Source organism: Delphinus delphis, chromosome 6 (assembly GCF_949987515.2).
Source record: "Delphinus delphis chromosome 6, mDelDel1.2, whole genome shotgun sequence".
Lineage (NCBI taxonomy): Eukaryota > Metazoa > Chordata > Mammalia > Artiodactyla > Delphinidae > Delphinus > Delphinus delphis.
The window spans coordinates 5,406,290-5,427,431 of record NC_082688.1 but is presented as its reverse complement, the minus strand read 5'-3'; the positions used below and the strand labels follow the sequence as shown (position 1 = coordinate 5,427,431).

The following is a 21,142-nucleotide window of genomic DNA, read 5'->3' as shown; positions in this document are numbered from 1 at the left end:
CCACGGCTGCTGCTACCACCACACAAAGCCCTCTCGACCCCCACAGAGCTGGAGAATGGGAAGCGCGCTGCTGCAGAAAGCCTCCTCTGTGACCTCACTTGCCACGAGAAAAAAATCAGCAGAAGGGCAGAGGATGGCCTCTGCCCACTTTTACGTTCCCAGTCTCAAGCAAGGACATCTGATGGGAAGGACATAGCTGTAAAGGCTGCAGCTGAAAGATAGTCCTGAGCGTGTTTAGGAAGTTTATTACTATTTTCCTTAGAGTTTTTCTGGGAAGGGCTGCTAAGTTTTATCAAGTGTTTTCTCTAGCATCCATTGATATGAGCATCTGGCTTTCTCCTTTGATTTACTAATTTTAATGAATGGAGCATATAAGGGGGCATCTCCTGCGGGTGGGGGGAGGGAAGGTCTCTCTCTGAGGTGATGTTTGTGATGAGACCAGGTATCCTTGGTCACAAATGTCAGCTTAGAATCTCTGCTTTGAGAGCAGAGAATAGCCAGCAGCAGAAGCACTTTTCAGAGTTAACGGAACAGTGGAAACTTAAGGATCTACCCCTAGGGTGACTTTATTGCTGGGAGGAGACGTGCAACGGGAAAGACCAGGATGCCCCCTTTTATTTCAGGACTTGAAAGGCACTAGTGAGCAGTTTCCATGTCATGAGCAGCCATTGAAACCCCACAAGCACGGTAATGAACCTGCATCATTACCAATCCCTTTTTACAGACGAGGACACCGAGGGTCAAAGAGCCAGGGTCCCCCAGCAGAGCCAGGGCAAAGCAGCTGGGGCTGACTCCCAAGACGAGCGCTCCCGGGCACGACCACCAGGGGGAGTGAGCGCCCAGGGACGGAGCGGTCGGGAGGTTGCGGGGCGCTGCCCGCCGTCTGTCCCTCCCTCCCGCCATGGGTCCCGCCCGCCGGGGGAGGCGCGTACTGGGGCCCCGCGCGCGGTCCGCGCCCACCGGAGCGGGAGACGAGGCGGGCGCGCGGAGCCGGGCGTGCACGGTCGGACCGCAAGGGCGTCGGTGCCCTTGACCATGGCGGCGGTGGCCGCGCTCCTGCTGGGTCTGGCGCTCCTGGCGCCGCGGGCGGCCGGCGCGGGCATGGGCGCGTGTTACGACGACGCGGGGCGCCCGCAGCGCTGCCTGCCCGTGTTCGAGAACGCGGCGTTCGGCCGGCTAGCCGAGGCCTCCCACACGTGCGGCCGCCCGCCCGAGGACTTCTGTCCGCACTTGGGCGCTCAGGGAGCGGGGGCGCAGTGCCAGCGCTGCGACGCCGCCGACCCCGAGCGCCACCACAACGCCTCCTACCTCACCGACTTCCACAGCCAGGACGACAGCACCTGGTGGCAGAGCCCGTCCATGGCCTTTGGGGTGCAGTACCCCACCTCGGTCAACATCACTCTCAACCTGGGTAAGCGCGGGCTTAGGGCACCGCCATCACCTAGTCCCCTGTGCGCACCATCGAGGGCTCGAGGCTGCGCGCCCTGGGTTAGCTGTAGGATCCAGATATGGGGGGCCTCAGGAAAGGGACCTGTGCCCCCCACTATCTGGAAGGATAGACTGATGAGTGTCTCTTGGGGCTGGGAGGGGTGGGAAGCCTCCTGGGAGCCCTTTACAGAGCAGCGGATCTGGGTGCGAGGACCATGCCCTGTAATGATTGTCCATCCTAGACCCAGAGCTGTTGTGGGCAAAGAAGGGAGGTGACCCACCAGGGGGTGAACTAGTCGGCTTTCTGGGGCAGGGGCTCCTAACCTTGGGGCATCTGGTTGACTTCTGGGGTTCAGTGAATCCCTGAGGCCGTGTGCTGTCCCTGGGGGTGATCTTGGGGACAGAGCCAGCGTGTTCATCACCGAGAAGGTTGCCCTCAGGGCAGGAGCCGAGTTTCACCCGGCTGTTGGGTAACTGGACCGGATGGCATGGCCTCTCTGCTGTGCCCAAGCCTTTCCACCCAACCCCACGCCACGGTGCAAGAGCCCTTAGGTCCCCGGGAATCACAAACCCGAGTCTGGACCCAGCACTTCACTCATGGCACCTCCCCCATTTCAGGGAATGGGAATAACCACCTCCCCGCCGACCCCTGGCTCCGTAGCCCTTTCAGGGAAGGAGCGTTTCCATTGGTCCACACTCCCTTATCTGTGGGTTCAAAATCTCCCAAAGCTCTGAAAACTCAAAGTATTTTTTTTTAATATTTATTTATTTATTTGGCTGCGCTGAGTCTTAGCTGTGGCACAAGGGCTCTTAGTTGAGGCACGCATGCTGGATCTAGTTCCCTGACCAGGGATCGAACCCAGGCCCCCCACACTGGGAGCATGGAGTCTTAACCACTGGACCAGTGGGGAAGCCCCTCAAAGTATTTTTATAACTCATTTCAGCTGCTAAACCTGACCTGAGGCTACTTATAGACCTTGTTGATCCTAGAGTGAATAGTCATACATTCTGTTCCTGAGATGTTTGAACATGGCTGTTAGCCCCAGACCCGGCTGGAGGTGTTAACACAATGCATGGCATAAGGACTGCATCATCTCTCTAAAGTCTGAAGAGTTCTGAATTCTAAACCACATCCGGAGCCAAACGGTTTCGATAAGGAATTATGGGAATGTGTCCCTATTTTTCAGCTGAGAAAATTGAGGTTCAGAGAGGTTAAGTCTTTTACCCAAAGACACACAGCTGCTAAATGATACTGACATCCGTGTGTATCCAAGATCAGAGCATAAACTTCTTGACGTGAATTCCACCCATCGGTGGAGTTGGCTTTTCCTAGCTCTGAGTGACAGTGCCTTGGGGAGGGCTGGGGAATGGCACTGAAGTGGCAGGGGGGACACCGAGCCTTCTCAGAAGAGCAGGCTGGTACCCACTGCCACCCCAAGAAGCTCGGTTGCTCTGAGGCCTTGTTACCACCCATTGACCTGTCGGGCTCTCCAGGTGGGGCTTGTCGATGGGATGGGAGGGATGGGATGGGACGGGTCTCTCTACCCAGGCGTGTGACAGGAAACCAGTGGGGGAAGAGAGGTTGGGGGAGCTGGCTAGACTGGCCTGGCAGGACCCCAAGGCCACAGGGGAAGGAATCTGGGATAGGATGGGGTCTGTGGGAGACAGTTTGTTCCATGACAGAGGATGCGGGATGGGCTGACGTGTTGCTTGTGTGGGTGGAACCTGGGTCGGATGAGGGGCTCAGGCCAGGCACAGACGAGGCAGGAGCGGGCGGGGGAGGGTCTATGTGTTTGGATTTGGGGCAGTTCCCATTTACACTTGGTGTGTGCCAGGCCCTACGCCCCCCCCCCCCACACACACACCCCATTGTTCTTCCCGTCGTGTTGTGCAACACCAGGCATGTGGGAGGGGCTCTGGAAGGGTCCGTACAGTGAATGCATGAAGGAGGTCCCCACCTCCTCCGTCCCGTGCCCCGGGCCCAGCTCAGGTCTCTCTTTTGCCTGCCTCGGGCCACAGAAGAGGCTTCACACTCAAGCCCAGCACAGCCACTCACTGGGCAGACGCCACCCCCTCCCCGTGCCTCGGTTTCCTCCCTGTGAAATGGGGTGAGAGTTGCCACCTCTCGGGCAGTGTGCAGGTCCTGTGAGCTCAGGTCGGCCAGGCGCTTACAGGAGCTGGGCCAGTCCTTGTGTGTGACCAGCAGGACTCTGCTGAGAGCGGCTCAGGCCGAGGTTCCCCTTGGGGTGGCCTCTTCCGAAGGGATTGAGAAATGTTCTCCCAGCTGGCTCCCCAAAGACATCCTGACCCTGGTCCCATTTATGCAGGAGGGGTTCTGGGGACCCACAGCAGCCCCAGACAGACGCGGCCCACGTTTGGTTCCGTTCAAATTTGGTTTTCTCCACGCTGAGCCACAGGTCGCATAATATCAGGGGAGGAAGAGTGCTGGGACCATCAGGGCATTCCCGGTGGGGGCTGGGTGGGTCCTCAGTCAAGGTGGGCGGGAGCCTCTCCTAGCCCTCAGGCCGCCTCTGCTGGCTCTGCCCCCTCTCTCCTTGACCTCGTTGGAGGGAGGAGTGGGCAGCGGCTCTGGCCCCAGTCTCCTGGAGGGAGTGGGGAGGCCGGGGGAGGGACAGGCGGCCGGTCAGCCCTGGACGGAGGTCGCTGCTTTCCCAGCCCCCTGCGAGCTCGCAGACATCTGTTCCAAATCCCTGAGTCCTGTCGCTAAGCTGAGCCTTCCTGTCTGCGATGAAAGGCAGCCTCGGGGTCTGGTGGCTCCCAGCCCTCCACGGAGGCCACGGGAAGTGAGCAGGCTGGAGCCTCGTGGTGGGTGTGTGGGAGGTGGATGGTCATCAGGGGTAACACAGTATTCAGGGGGCCCTCACCATGTGCTAGGGACCCCACTAAGTCAGCACCCCATCCCAGCACCGTTTGTTCTTTTTCTTTGACCACGCCGTGCGGCATGTGGAATATTAGTTCTGCGACCAGGGATTGAACCCGTGCCCCCTGCATTGGGAGCGTGGAGTCTTAACCACTGGACCACCAGGGAAGTCCCCGTTTGTTCTTTTATAGACAGGGAAACTGAGGCTCTGAGGATGAAATCAGTGCCTAGGGTCCCACCGCAGACCCTGGGACCCTCCCCGCAGTGCGCTGCGTTTGGGGATGATACACGTCCAGGTTATGCCTCAGCTTTCGGCTGGCCTCAGGGGAGTCTCCCTTCTTGCTTGTACACTTTCTTGGATTCCTGAGAAGCTACTGGAAAGACATTAAGTCCCTGAGCAGGTGAGTTCTGAGCCCCTGAGCGAGGGGAAGGTTTCTCCAGCCTCAGATCCCGGCTGGGGGCTGCCCGTGTGCAGGGCCAGTTCTCCCTGCATCCGTTCAGCATCTGCTCCATCTTCATGGAGCCAGAAGACGAGCTGGGCCCCGGGAACGATGTGGATGAAGATTTATGCTCAGGGGACACACCCGGGGTGAGCGGGCCTCTTGGAGATGTGAAGGGTGGTGGGAGTTGACAAAAGAGTGGAGGGCATCCCAGGTCAAGGGGAGCCAGGAGGCCGCTCTGTTTGTTCTTGGACCTGCACGGCCTGGATGGCCAGAGCGGAGGGGACAGAGGACAGCGGGGCCTGGCCCAGTGGGAGCTGGACGTCAGAAGGACCTGCCGGCCCCGGTGGAGCCCGACGCCGGCTGGGTCTCCTGAGCTTTGACTCCACTGCGTCTTCCTGTCGAGTGGGCGGCCGTGTTTGCATTGGACGAGGCCAGTGCCGGGGCGCCAAGTCCTCCTTCCTTCTCCCTGGGGGTTCTGGCTGGAATGCCGGGCCCCAGTCAGGTCAGGGGTCAAGGCAGCGGCCCTGATTAGCCTCTACCGCAGAAGCAGCCCCCCATGGCCCTGGGCCCAGCTGGCCCTGGCTGGCCTCGCCCCCATCTGGGCTCAGGATGGACCCAGCCGTTGCAGGAGTGGGAAGTCCCAAAGCCCAGGAAGGATGCAGGCAGCCTCCAGATCTCCCCTCCCTCCCCTCCCGCTCTGGCTGCACCAGCTGCGCTTCAGCAGGGCTGAGGATGGGCCGAGACTGCGTCTGTCCTCCTGGTCTTTGCCTTTGCTCTTGCATCTGCCCGGCAAAACTTCCTGTTCCCGCCTTCTCCTGGATAACCCGTATCTCATTCATAAGCAGAACAGCCGAGTGCCTACTGCGTGCCAGTCCCTGTACCAAGCCCTGGGGATGCAACAGCGGACAGGCCATTGTCTGCCCCGCTAGGCTTTGAGGTCACCTCCTACAGGAAGCCCTCAGCCCCCAGGATTGGGCAGAGAGCCTGCCTGTATGCTCTTGCAGCCCCTCACCCTTCCCCCGTCGCAGTCTAGATCATAGGCGTGAGTTGTTTGTGTCCATCACTGGCTCCAGGCTACAGAGGGAATGCCTGTTTTCACAGCTGCACCCCAGCGCCCAGGGCAGGGCCCCCTGCACAGTGGTGCTGTTGGTTGGGTGGATGGATGGAATGACAGCATTTAGTCATGCGTGTGCCGGGGACTGTGGTCAGTGCTTTGCAGGCATTTACTCATGAAGCCCTTTTACTGTGATGCCCATTTTGCAAATGGGGAAATGGAGTCACTGTGTTCAAGACACTTGCCCATTTCACTGGAGGGAGGTTAGGTCTTTTGCCCAAGGCAACAGAGCTGCTAAGCAGTGGAGCGGGGATGTGAACCCCAGCACATCATGGCTACACTGTATTTCCTCCCTGGAAACAAGGAATGAGTGGATGAACGCATGAATGAATAACTCCCCAGCCTTCCAGATCCATCCCAGACTCTTAAGCTGTGGCTCTGCCCTTCCTCCTGGCCCTGCCCCGCACCTGGGCACCCCAGGGCTCCAGCCGCTTCACCTGCCTCCCTTCCCCTGCTCTCTCTCATCTCCCCGCCAGCCCTGCCACCAGCGGTGCCCTCTCCCCATCTCATGCCCCTGGCTTTGCCTGTTGGGATCATGGTCGACATTTGGGGCTCCACCTGCACCTCCAGCCCAGTCTCCCACCTGAGCCCTTGACCAGGTCATTCAAGCATCCTCCTGAAAGCCGACCGTTGAATGTCACACATGGGCCCCAAACGTAGAGTCCAAAAGTAAAGGTGCACCGTGTAAACGATATTCATAGCAGCATCGTTCACAATAACTGAAGAGTGGAAGCAACCCAAGTGTCCACTGATGAACGAATACGCAAAATGTGGCACCGCCGTACAATGGCATATTTTTCAGCCTTCAGAAGGGAGGAGGTTCTGACACATGCTGCTACGTGGATGAACCTCGAAGACAGCATGCTCAGGGAGATAAGCCAGACACAGGACAAACACTCTATGATTCCACTCATATGAGTCCCTAAACGAGTCACATTCATAGAGACAGAAGGTAGAATGGTGGTTGCCAGGGGCTGGGGGAGGAAAGAATGGGAAGTTAGTGTTTAATGGGTATGGAGTTTCAGTTTGGGAAGATGAAAAAGTTCTGAAGATGGATGGTGGCCACAGTTGCACAACAGTGTGAATGTGCTTAATACCAGTGATCCGTATGCTTAAAAATTATTAAGATGGTAAATTTTATGTTATATATATATATTTAAAATTAAAAAGTAAAGGCATCCTTCTTCCTTCCCCCTCGTCTCTCCATGCACCAAAGCAAGGAACTCAGGAATCCGCTGCAGTTCTTCCCTCCTCATCCTTTGACTTCAGCGTTCGCCAGATCACTACATCATTCTCTGGAATGTTCCTTGTCTTTGCCTTCCTCTCCATCATTCCCACTCAGCCCCTCATCTGTTCCCTGATTGATGGCAATGGTCTTAAATGCCCTGACACCTCTCTTGGCAGACTTGTAGTTTGTACATTTCAGTCATGGCTCCATTCAGACTGGACCTCAGAATCCTTCTTAACACAAAGCCCTAGGCAATAATCAATCAGACGAAATCTGTTCACGCTCCCCAGGTTAGACAATAGGCTTGACAATCTTGATATCCATATTTGGGGTTTAGACTCTTGGCCCAAAGTTGAGGGAACTGTCATGGGCCTGGCTCTGATTCAGCCAGGCTCTCATGGTGTCTGGCACTGTGGTCACAGGGATTCCCCAGCTCTTCGCAGGGATTCAGCGAGCCCCAAATTGCCAAGAGCTAGGATGGGAGAGGAAGACGAGAACAGTGGATGGCCAGATGCTAGGGCGGAGGAGCCCTGCTGTGATGCCTCCTGCAGGCTGGGAGCGGCTCTCCCCACCTGGTTCTCATGCCCACAGTGGGCAGGGCAGCCTCGCCCACGCATTTCCGCTCAGCTCCCCACCCTGTCCCCTGCAGCCCCATCCCCAGGCCACTGCTCCCCAGATGGCTCCAATTAAAGGGCTTTGTTTTGTTTCCATTTTCCCAAAATAAGCCTCTCCTTCGGAGCTCGTTCTGCTCGGTCAGTGCCGGATGTGGGCCAGCCTGCTTTTATGGCCGCCCTGGTGTCATTCCTGTTGGGCTTTACGTCCCAGCTGGCTGGAGAGGACATGGCTTGGTGTTCCTGGTGCTGGCTTGGGCGACCTCTGCAGTTTTCATGGGCACTGGCACCTCCTTCCTGGGCAGCCCTTTCTCTCTGAGCATTGAATGGAGGGGTGGCTCGTTCGGCAACCTGGGGGCAGACAAGCCTGTAGTTGAGCAGAGACTCAGCTGTTTTCTACGTGACCTTGTGCGAGACCCTTTCTCCTGCCTGAACCTCGGGTTCCTTGTTAGTAAGACGTGCACGGTTATGGAACTGTTTGGGAGTCTCTGAGATGGAGTGTGCATAGAGCACTTAACAAGGTGCCTGGCACATAGTAGGTGCTCACTAAATGCTGGCTGTTGTTCAACAGACTCATTCGGGGGGTCGTGATTGGCAGAACCCTGTGACAGCCTCAGTCATGTTGTCAGGCCTGCCTGTCTCCACTTGTTCACTGGATTGTAACCTCCTTAAAGGTACAAATCATGCTTCATCTGGCAAGCATTTATGGAGCGCCTGCTGTGTACCTGGCACTGTGCTCAGCTCTGAGGATTCACTGCCCCATCCCAAGGAGGGCGCAGACTAGTGGGAGGGATGAGCAGGTCTTTACAGAACAGGGTGAAGAGGCTCAGGGCAGCTGGGGAGCACCAGTGAGGCACCCATACCCACAGCTCCAGGGATGAGTAGCCATCGGGGAAGGCGGGAGAAAGGTGTTCCACACAGGACTCAGGCTGGGGCATTTGATCAGTCTGCTAAACCAGTGGGATGAGCAGGGATGCACGGAAGCCAGCCAGGTGAGGAGCGGAGGGAACAGCCTATTGGGTGGCTGGGAGTTGAGATCCATGTCGTCCCAAGCAGTGTCACTCCGCAGTTAACAGGTGGGGATGACGTTTTGGCCCAGCTTTTCTGATGGGAGCACACCTGTCTCAGTCACCCTGAAGCTTCATTGGCCCCTGGAGCTTGCAAGGGTCTGGGTTGAGGCTGCGAATTTAATTCTTGTCATTGTTCAGAAGATCTCAGGGCCAGTTCCTTCCCCAGCCTTCGGGTTGCCTTTGGCAGAAACCTTTTCATCGCAAAGCAGGGATTAAGTTGCTTTCTTAGCCCTTCTAATTAACTCTTGGCCCTTCTGTTAACTCTTGTAACAGAAAGTCCCTGCGGCGCCTCTGTGACGTACCTGCATCTTCTCGCACCTGGCTTGGCAAGGAAAGGGAAAAGCCGCGATGTTTCCTAGTGTGCAGTGTTGCTCATTTGCATGAAATCCCGGCGGCCGCCTTTTTCCAATCACGCTTCTAGCTGCCAGCTACCTTTTAAGTGACTCCAAGTTCCCCTCCTGAGAGGTGTCTGGCTGCTAGATGTTTACAGAGGAATCTGGGCCCGTGGACCCACGGCGACCTCCACACAGCATCCTTTCGTGAACGCGCGCCTGGGGCAAGTCCTCACCTGGTTCCGAGGTCTGACGCCTGCTCAGAACAGAAGCGGCCGCCCCAGACACCGGCTCCGTTGGCAACACATGCTTTCTTTGAAGGGGCTTGGAGTGACAGTGCCAGGCTGTGCTGCAATGTAACTTTGAAAAGCATCTTAAAACAGAACATGGCAAGGCGGTTGCTTTTTAAATTTTTTTTTAATTTGTGTTTTCTCCAGTTTTTAAATTAGAACAAACTTCATGAGAAAAAATTGGGAAAATGTAGAACACTTGAAAAGGGAAGAAAAGTCACTGAGTCCTCTGCCCTGAGGACAGTCATGCTTATGCATTCGATGTCTTTCTTTTCTGCTCGTTCTTTAGGGATTTTTAAATATCATCTGACGATTCTAAACGTAAGGTCATTTGTCTTTTTTTTTCATTCAACATTTTCACTTTCCCATGTAATATAAACTCATTGTCAGCTGCTTCCGTGGTTTCAATCATCCTGTGAGTTTATCCCTACAATTTACTGAATACTTATGGTTCCACTTTTTTCCCTATTATAAAAAAATTCCTTGATGAACTTCTTGATTTAGGTCCCATGCCTTGTTCGAATTCCCAGAAGTGGGATTTTTTTTTTTTTTTTTCACCAAAGGCCAGGAATATTTTCATGGCCCTTCATCTGTGTCACCACACTGCATTCCCAAGGGGCCAATATGTATACTTTCGCCGCAGTTTTTTCTTTTATTGTGGTAAAATACACATAACATAAAATTTATTACCTTAACCATTTTTAAGTGTACAGTTCACTGGTATTAAGGACATTCACATTGTTGTATTATTGTTGTATATTCACCACCATCCACCCACAGAATTTTTTCATCTTCCTAAACTGAAACTCTGTCCCCATTAAATACTATTACTCTCTCCCCTTACCCACCATCCTACTTTCTGTCTCCATATATTCGACTCCTCTAGGGGCTTCATATAGGTGGAATCATATAGTATTTGTCTTTTGATGACTGGCCTAATTTGCTTCACATCATGTCCTCAGGGTTCATCCATGTTGTAGCATGTGTCAGAATTTCCTTCCTTTTTAAGGCTAAATACTATTTCACTGGGTGGATGGACCACATTTTGTTTTTTAATTAATTAATTTAGTTTTGGCTGCGTTGGGTCTTCATTGCTGCGCGCGGGCTTTCTTTAGTTGTGGCACGAGGGCTCAGTAGTTGTGGTTCGCGGGCTCTAGAGCGCAAGCTCAGTAGTTGTGGTTCGCGGGCTTAGTTGCTCCACGCCATGTGGGATCTTCCCGGACCAGGGCTTGAACCCGTGTCCCCTGCATTGGCAGGCGGATTCCTAACCACTGGGCCACCAGGGAAGTCCCTGGACCACATTTTGTTTATTCGTCATCTGTTGATGGACACATGGGTTGCTTCTACGTCTTGGCTATTGTGTGTAATGCTGCTATGAACATGTGTGCCCAAATATCTCTTCAAGACCCTGCTTTCAGTACCCTGGGGTCTATACTCAGTAGTGGAATTGCTGGATCATATGGTAAGTCTATTTTTAATTTTTTGTGGAACCGCCAAACTGTTTTCCAAAGCAAATGCACCATTTTACACTCCTACTAACGGTGCACAAGGGTTCCAACTTTTCCACACCCTCACCAATGCTTGTTACTGTTATCTGATTTTTTAAAATATATATATTTATTTATTTAATTTACTTATTTTGGCTGTGCCGCGTCTTAGTTGCGGCACGCATGTGGGATCTAGTTCGTCGACCACGGATTGAACCCGGGGCCCCTGCATTGGGAGCGTGGAGTCTTAACCACTGGACCACCAGGGAAGTCCCTGTTACCTGTTTTTTTTAAAAATAATAGCCACCCTCATGGATGTGAGGACCAATTCAGTGCTTTTTAGTACTATTCATAGACTTGTATACTCATCACCACAATCCATTTTTCAACATTTTTATCACCTCCAAAGAAACCCTGTGCCCGTTAGCAGCCACCTCCCCCTGCCAAGTATTCACCCAACACCCCAGGCCCTGAAAACCACGAATCTACTTTCTGTCCTTCTGGATTTGCCTGTTCAGGACATTTAATATAGGTGAAATCATACATTATATAGTCTTTGGGATTAGCTTCTTTTATTTATCACAATATTTTCAAGGTTCATCCACACTGTAGCATGTGTCAGGACTTTATTCCTTTTTCTTGCCAAATGCTATTCCTTTGTATGACATACCACATTTTATTTATTCATTTATCTGTGGACGAACATTTGAGTTGTTTCCATTCTTTGCATTTTATGAGTACTGCTGCTCTGAACATGGGTGTCCAGGTTTTTGTGAGGACGTATGTTTTCATTTCGCTTGGGTACACGCCTGGGAGTGAGACTGCTGAGTCATGTGGTAACTCTGTGTTTAACATTTTGGGAAACCACCAGACTGCTTTCCAAAGCAACTGCACCGTTTTACATCTTCACCAGCTGTGTACGAGGCTTCCGATTTCTCCACCTCCTTGCCAACACTTATTTTTGTCTGTCTCTTTTATTTTATCCATCTTAAGGGAGTGAAGTGGTATCTCATTGTGGGTTTGGTCTGACTAATGATGTTGGGCATCTTCTCATGTGCTCATTGACCATTGATATATCTTTTTTGGAGAAATGCCTATGTAGATCCTTTTTTCTGTTTTCCATTTTTAAATTGGGTTATCTGTAGTTATTTTTTTTTTTTTTTTTTTTTTGGCTGTGCTGCACAGCTTGCGAGATCTTAGTTCCCCGACCGGGGATCGAACCCGTGTCCCCTACAGTGAAAGCGCCGAGTCTTAACCACTGGACCTCCAGGGAATTCCCGGGTTATCTGTCTTTTTATTTTTGAGTTGTAAGAATTCTTTAAATGTTCCAGATAAATTCCTTAACAGATTTAACGCTTTGCAAATATTTTCTCCTATTCTGTGGGTTGGCTTTTCATTTTTCTCAGTGGTGTCTTTAGAAGGACACATTTTTTGATTTTGATGAAGTTCAATTCATCTGTTTTTTTTCCTTTGTCAGCTGTGCTTTTGGTGTCACATCTAAGAAGGCTTTGCCTAACCCAGGTCATGAAGATTTACTCCTATATTTTCTTGTAAGAGTTTTATAGATTTAGCTCTCACTTTGGGCCGAGATGTTTAAACAGAGGATTGAAGTGACTTCTCCTCAGTGCATAAGGGAGACCGTGGACGGTGACAGAGGTGGCAGCAGTGGGAAAGGCCTCCTGGGGTATCTGGGACCAGGGCAGAACAGCCAGAGGGAAGAAAGCAGATGTGGGAAAGGGGTGGAGAGAAGTTCTGTGCTGCTCTGGGGAATGGGAGGGCTCCCTCCCTCTCTTGGTCATTCATTCGTTCATTAGTCCATCGGTTTTTCTGTTCTTAGGCATTACTTGCTGACACCTGTCGGGGCAGATGAGGATGTAGGCGGCTGTCCTCCCCACCCTCCCTGCTCCCCAGCCGCATGCCCCTTCCCATCCCGGCCTCCCAGCTCTGAGTAACTGTGGTGGATCTGGAGCCATTGTGAGCGCTCCTGCGGCATAAAGGTGGCAGCTGGGCAGAGAGGAGGGCAGGGTGTGGCCTGAAGATCCCACATCTTGATGTCAGCAGGGTTGGGGAGGGGAGCAGGACTGAAGCCGATGGAGAGGCCACTGGTGGGGGGGATTGAGCAGAGGGGGCCGAGGAGGGGACTTAGGGTGGGCTGGAAGGAGCAGCCCAGGAGCAAGACCCAGGAGGCAGGGCCAGGAGTGTGGGCTGCACGGAGGCCTGGGGAGGGGGCTTCCAAGTAACAGCGATGATCTATGGCCCAGGAAGTAAGGCAAGGCGTGGTCCCCTGGCTGTGACCACAAGGGGCTGTGGTTGCAAGAGCAGTTTCTATTGAGTGACCCAGAGAAGCTGCACTGCAGTGGACTGAGGGTTAAATCGGGAGATGAGACCATGGGGCCAACAGATACAGACTTCTCTTAAGAACTTTGGATCAAACAGAAGTTAGATGGAAGCAGGAGACAGAGAGGGGTTCGGGGGGGTTGTGTTAGGATTTGGGGGGCTTGAAACAGGCATGTCTCCAGACTCCAGCGGTCTAAAATCACTGGAAGGGAGTGAGACCAAAACGCACAGGTGGAAGGTTTGGTTAATTGGAGCGTAGTGAAAGAAATGACTTTCTAATGGTAGAGCAGGCTTCTTCAGGACGTGGCAACATCCCATTGCTGGAGATAGTTGAGCAAAAAGAGATGGCTGCCCGTCAGGGGTGTTACTCTGCAGATTCCTGTGCAGGGAGACAAACGGGCCTAGTTAAGGGATGGCAAGCGCTTGGGAAGCATGCCAGCATTGTCCTCTCCTGTGTCCTTGACAGGCATCACTAATTAATCACGGCACATCCAGCACAGTGCTCCAGGCAGCCTCTAACGATCCATCCAAGGTAGTACACGCAGCACAGCCGTTCTGCTCTCCCTGGACCCGGATTCTGACGCTCTCTTCCCTTCTGTAAAATGGGTCCATGTCTTCCCACTGCAGGGAAAGCTTACGAGATCACCTACGTGCGGCTGAAGTTCCACACCAGCCGCCCTGAGAGCTTCGCCATCTACAAGCGCACCCGGGCCGGCGGTCCCTGGGAGCCCTACCAGTACTACAGCGCCTCCTGCCAGACGACCTACGGCAAGCCCGAGGGCCAGTACCTGCGCCCCGGCGAGGACGAGCGCGTGGCCTTCTGCACCTCGGAGTTCAGCGACATCTCCCCGTTGAGCGGGGGCAACGTGGCCTTCTCCACCCTGGAGGGCCGGCCCAGTGCCTACAACTTTGAGGAGAGCCCCGTGTTGCAGGTCAGAGAGGAGTGGGGCTGGGCAGGGGCCGGGTTGGGGCAGGGGCTGGGCTGGACGCTCAGGTCCAGGGGCCCCCAGGGAAGTCTAAAAGGGCAGGACGACACAGGGGACTGTGAGACCTCCTGTGGTTTTCAGATTTGAAACAACAGAAGTTTTTGTTGTATCTGAATCTTTTGTGGATGACTGATAATGAAATAGATGGAAGAGGGTGCCCTGTGACAGCCATCACCTCAGCTGACCCCTTCCTTAGGCAGGTGTGGGGAAAGGACTTCCCAAGGGCACACGTGGGTCCGTGGAAGGGCCCAGCGCAGACCCTGAGGGTCCTGACTCCTAGCTGGGGGTTCTGCTAGAACTCCCTGCTGGGAGCCCCGCTTCCCCCCTCCGTGATGGATGGCGTTGCCTGCCCTGTGTGTCTCCAAGGGCTGTGACGGGGATTAGAGGGAAAACACGAGAAGAACGTGAGTTTGGAGTCACAGAGTCCTGGGATCTGTGCTGTCAGGCAGAGCTACGCAGCAGAACTTCCTGCAGCGACAGAAATGATCCCTAGCAGCACCCTCCGGTATGGTAGCCACAAGCCACGTGTCTGTCTGTAGAACACATGGAATGTGACTAGCACGACTGAGGAATTGAATTTTCATTTCAATGAAGTTTAAACAGCCACATGGGGCCAGCAGCTGCCACGTTGGACAGCCAACTGTAAAGTGACCAGCACAGTGCGTGTCCTAGAAGAGATGCTCATTCACGCTTTGAAGATAAGAGTTCGTGAGCTCACCCATCTTGCGGCAGAGAGCGTGGCAGGCTTGTGGCTGTGTGCTTCCATACAGGGCCCCATCCTGCCCACCTGAGTCTACTCAGCTTTGTGGCCCTCCCAGGATAAGCACCCACGCATGTCCACGTTTCTGTGCGTCAGCGACGGTTCATCTGTGGAGGTGGTGGTCTGTTTGATGTTTTGGGGCATTGGACGGCCCTCTAGTCCACTTCCCTGCATTCCGACAGACCTCTGCCGAGAAAAACTGCTATCTTCTTCCCTCGACGTATTCAGAGCATTTCCTTTGCCTGTCTGGGATAATGAGGGGGCTGGGATTAGAATCCCGTTTGTTTCTGGAGGGAACACTGAGGCCCAGAAAGAGGTTGTGGCCCACCCAGGCTGTCCAGCACAAGAAAACACGGTGTCAGCTGGCTTGAGGTCCCCAAGGCCACCCTCAGCTTCAGTGATTCACTGGAAGGACTCACAGAACTCAGAAAAGCCGCTGTACTCACGGTGACGATTTATTACAGGGAAAGGATACAGACTGAAACCAACAAAGGGAACAGGTACATGGGACAGGTCCAGGAGAGACCAGGCATGGGGCTTCTGGGTGTCCTCTCCTAGTGGGATCGTGGGGACAGTGCTGATTTCTCCCAGCAACTGCATGTGACAAGTGCATTGCCAACCAGGGAAGCTCACCTGTGCCTTGGAGTCCAGGGATTTTATTGGGGGTCAGCCACATGCACATGGCGGAGAGCCTATGGCTGACCTTGATCTCCAGCCCCTCCAGAGAGCAGGCGGATTCTGTAGGCCTCCCCATAAATCACATTGTCAGCATTGACCATCTGGGGTGGCCCAGGGCCCCAGGTGAACAAAGTTACTCTTATCAAGGAGGACATTCTGAGGGCTTGCAGGTGACCCCCCAGGAGTGGGGGGCAAAGGTCAGAACTCTCTCAGGCAAGATTAATCCTTTCTGGCACAAAGTCTTATCTCCAGACGCCCAGGCCCTGCTTATCCCATTAAAAACGTTCACTTGTGGGCTTCCCTGGTGGCACAGTGGTTGAGAGTCCGCCTGCCGATGCAGGGGACACGGGTTCGTGCCCCCGTCCGGGAAGATCCCATATACCGCAGAGTGGCTGGGCCCATGAGCCATGGCCGCTGAGCCTGCGCATCCGGAGCCTGTACTCCCCAACGGGAGAGGCCACGACAGTGAGAGGCCTGGGTACCGCAAAAAAAAAAAAAAAAAAAATTCACCTGTGCTCATCACATGATTCTGTTGAAAATGACAATTTCTTCTCCATGGGGCTCCAAGCTCTGTAGATTAGAAAACATTGGCCAAGGGCATCTGAAGACAAGCACAAGGGCGGGGCACCTGCTCTGCCTGCATCTGTGCTATCTGGACAGAGGGGCCCCCTGACTCGTTGCCACTTATGTCCTGGATGCTGTCCCTAACGGGAAAACAGCCTTTTCAGAAATGAGACCCCTGCAGCCCCCAGGCAGAAGGACAGAGAAGGTCAGAGAAGGACAAAAAAAGCCAAGCTGCCCCCTCCCCTTCTCTCCCCTCTGGGCACCCCCAGGGTGGTGCTTCCTCTAAGGACGTGGAGCCTTGGGGGTGTGGGGTAACGAGGGATGTGTCCATGCGGCTGCTGTGTCTTGGGTCCCTCCGTCCTCCATGGGGGCCAAGGACCTTGGGGAGAAGGCTGACCCTCTCTGGGCTGCTTGGAGACGAAGCTCCTGCCTGCCGCTTCTGCAGTTAACGCTGCATCCTGGCTCCCACGTCTGTCCAGAGTCAACCCGAGAGCCCACTGGTAGTTTTAGCTGGGCCACTGCAAGTTGCACGAGGTCCTTGCCTCTGCGTACTGGGGCTCCGGTTTGCCCCCAAAGTGACCTCTAAGGCATCGGGGAGTGACCCGTACAGTTTGGGCTAAGGGAACAAATTCCCCTTCTCTCTCCCAGCTCCCTTGCTGGTGTCTCAGGGAGATTTTGATGCTGTTCCTATCACCATTGCCTTCAAGACTGATGGAGCAGGTCATAGGCTACAAAGCAGATGCAGGAACCCAAAGAGGGGTCACTGCAGGCCGAGACCTTGGGCAGGTCATTGCCCTCTGGGCTCCATTAGTATGATGAGGGCGTTGGAGTAGATGCAGGAAGGCAGGCTACTTAGTAGCGAAAGCTGGGACCCTGGGGTCAGATAGACCCGAATCCCAGCTCTGCGTGCACCAGCCGTGCAACGAGGAAGCAGAGTACTTACCCTCACTGATCCTCAGTCTTCTCATCTGTAAAACATGGGTAAGAATAACACCTCCCTGTGGGGTTATGGTGAGGACCTGAGCCATAACCACACAATACGCGTCAGTGACTGCACCTTCCAGCTTGGACATCAGCCGGTTTGGGTTCTCTAGGGGCACTTTTTCTGCAGAAAGAAAAGACTCAGACCATCAGCTGTGCTCTGCTGGGTTCCCATCCCGGGCCTTAGCCCCCTTGCTCCTCAGCTGCTTCAGGGACCGACCAGCAGCATCAGTACCACCTGGGCACGTGTGGAAATACAGAGTCTCAGGCCCCACCTCTGATCAGAAGCTGCATTTTAACCTGATCCCTGAATGCACACTGACGTTTGAGAAGTGATTCAGGGAGTGACTCCCCGGAGGTTTACAGACTCAGCTGAGCGCTGAGGTCCCCTCTGAAGCTTTCTGGTCCTGGACCCCTCCCTGGCTGAAGCGTCCTCAGGCAGAGGCCCTGGGCCCCAGGCCACGGGCTCGAGAGTTGCTGAGCCCAAGGGGATCGGAGAGGCCCGCTGGCCTGAGTCACGCTGGGGTGAGAAGTCAGACTTCGCCAGTTCATCTTCTGTCCTGATGAGCCTGATTGCTAAACCAGCAGCTGCTGGGCTGAATTAAAATGCTGATTAACATTCAGCTGCAGCTACCCCTGATTATAACAGCAGGCAGATGAAAATGTCAGCGTTCACGCGGGCTCTCCCCCACCCCCCACCAGCTCTTCCAGGGGGAAGCCTCTCATTCCGCCACCAGCAGGTATTTATCGAGTGCCTGCCGTGCACCCGGCAGAGCCCGGGCTGGGGATGCAGTGAGAAGCAGGGGCCCTGAGTCCTTGTTCTCTTGGGGCTGTGTTCTGGTGGAACAGATGTCACCTGGGGCAGGTGCCTTGTCTGTGGGAGCCTGATACTTGGAACGTGAGAAGCCTGTAAACCCAGGGCCCACCCCACGCCAGGGCGCTGGGACGCGTCTTCCCTCAGTTGCCCTCTAGAGCGGGGTTGCGGTCCCGCTGAGGAGTCAGGTAACCTGCGTGACACGGTTTTAGATGGGCTGCTCCGGCACCTCGACCACGTGCCAGATTCCGTGCCCCGCCGCTGACACTGGCCGTCCTCCTCCAGCACCCTCCTGGAGCCGACATTATTCCTTGTCCTATTTCACAGATGGGGAAATGGAGGCTCTGAGACATTGAGCAAATTCCCCAAAGTTGCACAGTCAGGAAGGGGCCGGGCATCCAGGTTGGTGTGACCCAAAAGCACAGGCTCCTTATTTCTGCAGTGTTCTCGGAATTTGTCTGTGTCTGGCCCGTCCCTGTGTCCCAGAAGATGCCCCGGGGAGCCGGCAGACACTCAGGAACCTGCTGATGGAGCCCTTTCCCTTGCATCTTGTCCGCCAGGACTGGGTCACCAGCACCGAGTTCCTCATCTCCCTAGACCGGCTCAACACGTTTGGGGATGACATCTTCAAGGACCCCAAGGTGCTGCAGTCCTACTACTACGCCGTGTCTGACTTCTCTGTGGGCGGCAGGTAGGCGGGAAGCAGGGCAGCGGCCGGGACGCTGGACGGGGTGGCTGCCACGTGGGCTCACCCGGTGGCTACCGTGGAGGGTAAAGAAACCACTTCTGGTGCTCCAGGGCGGGAAAGAGCAGAAGCCTGGTTCCCGGGCCCAGCGTTCGAGGCCTCCGTGACCCGCCTGCCTCCCGCCTCCCAGCCCCGTTCCTGCTGCTTTTCCCACGTCAGCTGTGTTCCCGCTGCCGTCCGCGGGACACACCAGCCCTTTGCACCTGTGGTTCCCTCTGCCTGGTGGTCCGTCCCCCTTTCTTTTCTTTCTTCCTTTTTTTTTGCATCTGACAGTACATTCATTCATGCCACATGTGCCCGTGTGGGGCAATGTTCCACACTCTCGTCTAACACGTAGAACCTGCTTAAATTTCCAGTCGGACCACTGTTCTGTGGGACAAATGAAGCTGGTTAACAGTGACCATAAGCAGGTGCGGGACCCCAGGCTTTCAAAGCTTTGCTTCTTTCCTCAGCACTCATGAGCTTATAACTGATGGAGCCCATCAACCCCATTCTTCCCCAAATCTTACGGTAAACTTGGGTAGAATAGGGCTTCCTGGGGACCCAAGCATGTTTTTTTTGGTTTTTTTGTTTTTTTTGTTTTTGCGGTACGCGGACTTCTCACTGTTGTGGCCTCTCCCGTTGCGGAGCACAGGCTCCGGACATGCAGGCTCAGCGGCCATGGCTCACGGGCCCAGCCTCTCCGCGGCATGTGGGATCTTCCCGGACCGGGGCACGAACCCGCGTCCTCTGCATCGGCAGGCGGACTCTCAACCACTGTGCCACCAGGGGAGCCCCAAGCATGTTTAATAAGGCTTTGAGCCATCTCCAAACAGTACGAACGGTTCAGGCCACTCCAAAGCCCCACGGCCAGTGACCCAGAAAGGTCACCAAGGAGGGAGGCACCGCACTTCTACACCCTTCTCATGTGAGGAGAGTCAGGCTGTTCCGTCGGGACCCCTGGCCCTGGCCTACATACTCCTCCAGCTTCAATCAGTGCACGTTGTAGTTTAAGCATCTCGCCTCTCCACGAAGCAGGGGCCATCCTGTACACACGTGGCCACTTGGTACTGGGCCCTCCAGGCACAAATGACGTCTTCAATGTAAACACTCCCTCATCAGGCTCCTTCTTGGAAAGGAGAGAGGAGACAGATGTGTTCCCGCCCCAGGCAGACAGGAACCAGATCAGTCCCCAGTAATCATGTCGCACGCCCCAGATTAACAAGGATAGGAAGCCAGGGCAGGGTGTGCTGGCTGTCAGGGGGACCACCCTGCAGATGCGGACCCTGTGGGAGGTCAGGGGGACCACCCTGCAGATGGGGACCCTGCGGGAGGTCAGGGGGACCACCCTGCAGATGGGGACCCGGCGAGGCTGGAGATGTGAGGGGCGAGCATCCCAGGTGGAAGAGCCAGCATGGACGAGACCCAGGCTTGACGAACGAGGCAACAGCTCTGCAGCTGGAACAGGGGGCGTGGAGACGGCCGGAAGATTGTCGGGGCCGTGGACCAAGTTTATGCAGTCAGTGGGAAGCTGCTGAGGATTTGGCCAGGGTAGTGACAGGGTTAGATTTCTGAGACACCCCAACCCTTGACATCGCAGGGGGCAGATGAAAGGAGAGAGAAGAAGCTGGTTGGGCAGAGCTGGTGGTAGGATGGGAGAGGTGTGGATCTGAAAGCTATTTAGGGTGGGAAGCCAGCTCCACGTGGGAGTGGTGGCCCATGGGGGTAGGGGGCGAGGGGCTTCCACAATTCAAGGACGTTAAGGTGGCGTTCGGACAGGTGAAGATGTCTGGGAAGGGAGCACGGGCGCAACTGCCTACACGCAGGGTGTCTGCACCCTCTGGAGGCTGGCGCTCAGGAGTGAAGGGGAAATGGGGGGTGTCTGTGGGGGCCCCTCTGCTTCTCCTCCTCCCCCGCCACTCCCACACTTGATTCAGGTCAAACCGCCCGGGAGCAGGGCCTCTCCACGGATGGTGGATGGCGGTGAGCTGCGGCGTCTGCCGTCAGGGGGCTTCAGGACAGAGAACATCCGGGCCCCAGCTGCCAGAGCTGGACCACCCGCAGGCCAGCAGCCGGCTGGGGGGCAGTGTCCCGGCAGCCTGTGTCCCACAGTGGCCTGTAGGACTTTCACTCTTTCCCTTGGGATCAGAGGGCTTCGTGGAGGAGGGAGTGTTGGCAACATCCCCTTGGGGCCGTGGGTGGTCCCTTGTCCCAAGACTGCCTGGTGCCCGCCTCACCCCTGCCGGAAGTTCTGGGCATTAGCTGCCTACCCTGAGCTCCCAGGGAGGCCAGGCAAGGAAACAGTGCTCTGTGACCTTCCCAAGCCCTGTGTCCCCAGTACCATGGGTACTGGCAGTGGCCAGAGGTTCTTCAACATCCACTTGGGACAGAGCGTGGAGCAGAGCTTATGGGGA

The 21,142-nt window shown here is 55.0% G+C and overlaps 1 protein-coding gene and 1 pseudogene across 1 annotated transcript in view; one reads left to right on the top strand and one right to left on the bottom strand.

Moving 5' to 3' along the window:
• The first annotated feature begins 1,035 nt into the window (after nucleotides 1-1,035).
• LAMC3 (laminin subunit gamma 3) overlaps nucleotides 1,036-21,142 on the top strand; it is a 59,686-nt gene continuing 39,579 nt past the window's right edge. The window contains exons 1-3 of the mRNA XM_060013275.1: nucleotides 1,036-1,411; nucleotides 13,849-14,153; nucleotides 18,565-18,695. Of these exons, the coding sequence (XP_059869258.1) occupies nucleotides 1,036-1,411; nucleotides 13,849-14,153; nucleotides 18,565-18,695 (812 nt within the window). The remainder of the gene's footprint in view (nucleotides 1,412-13,848; nucleotides 14,154-18,564; nucleotides 18,696-21,142) is intronic.
• On the bottom strand, nucleotides 19,140-19,554 carry LOC132426819 (ATP synthase subunit ATP5MJ, mitochondrial pseudogene; annotated as a pseudogene).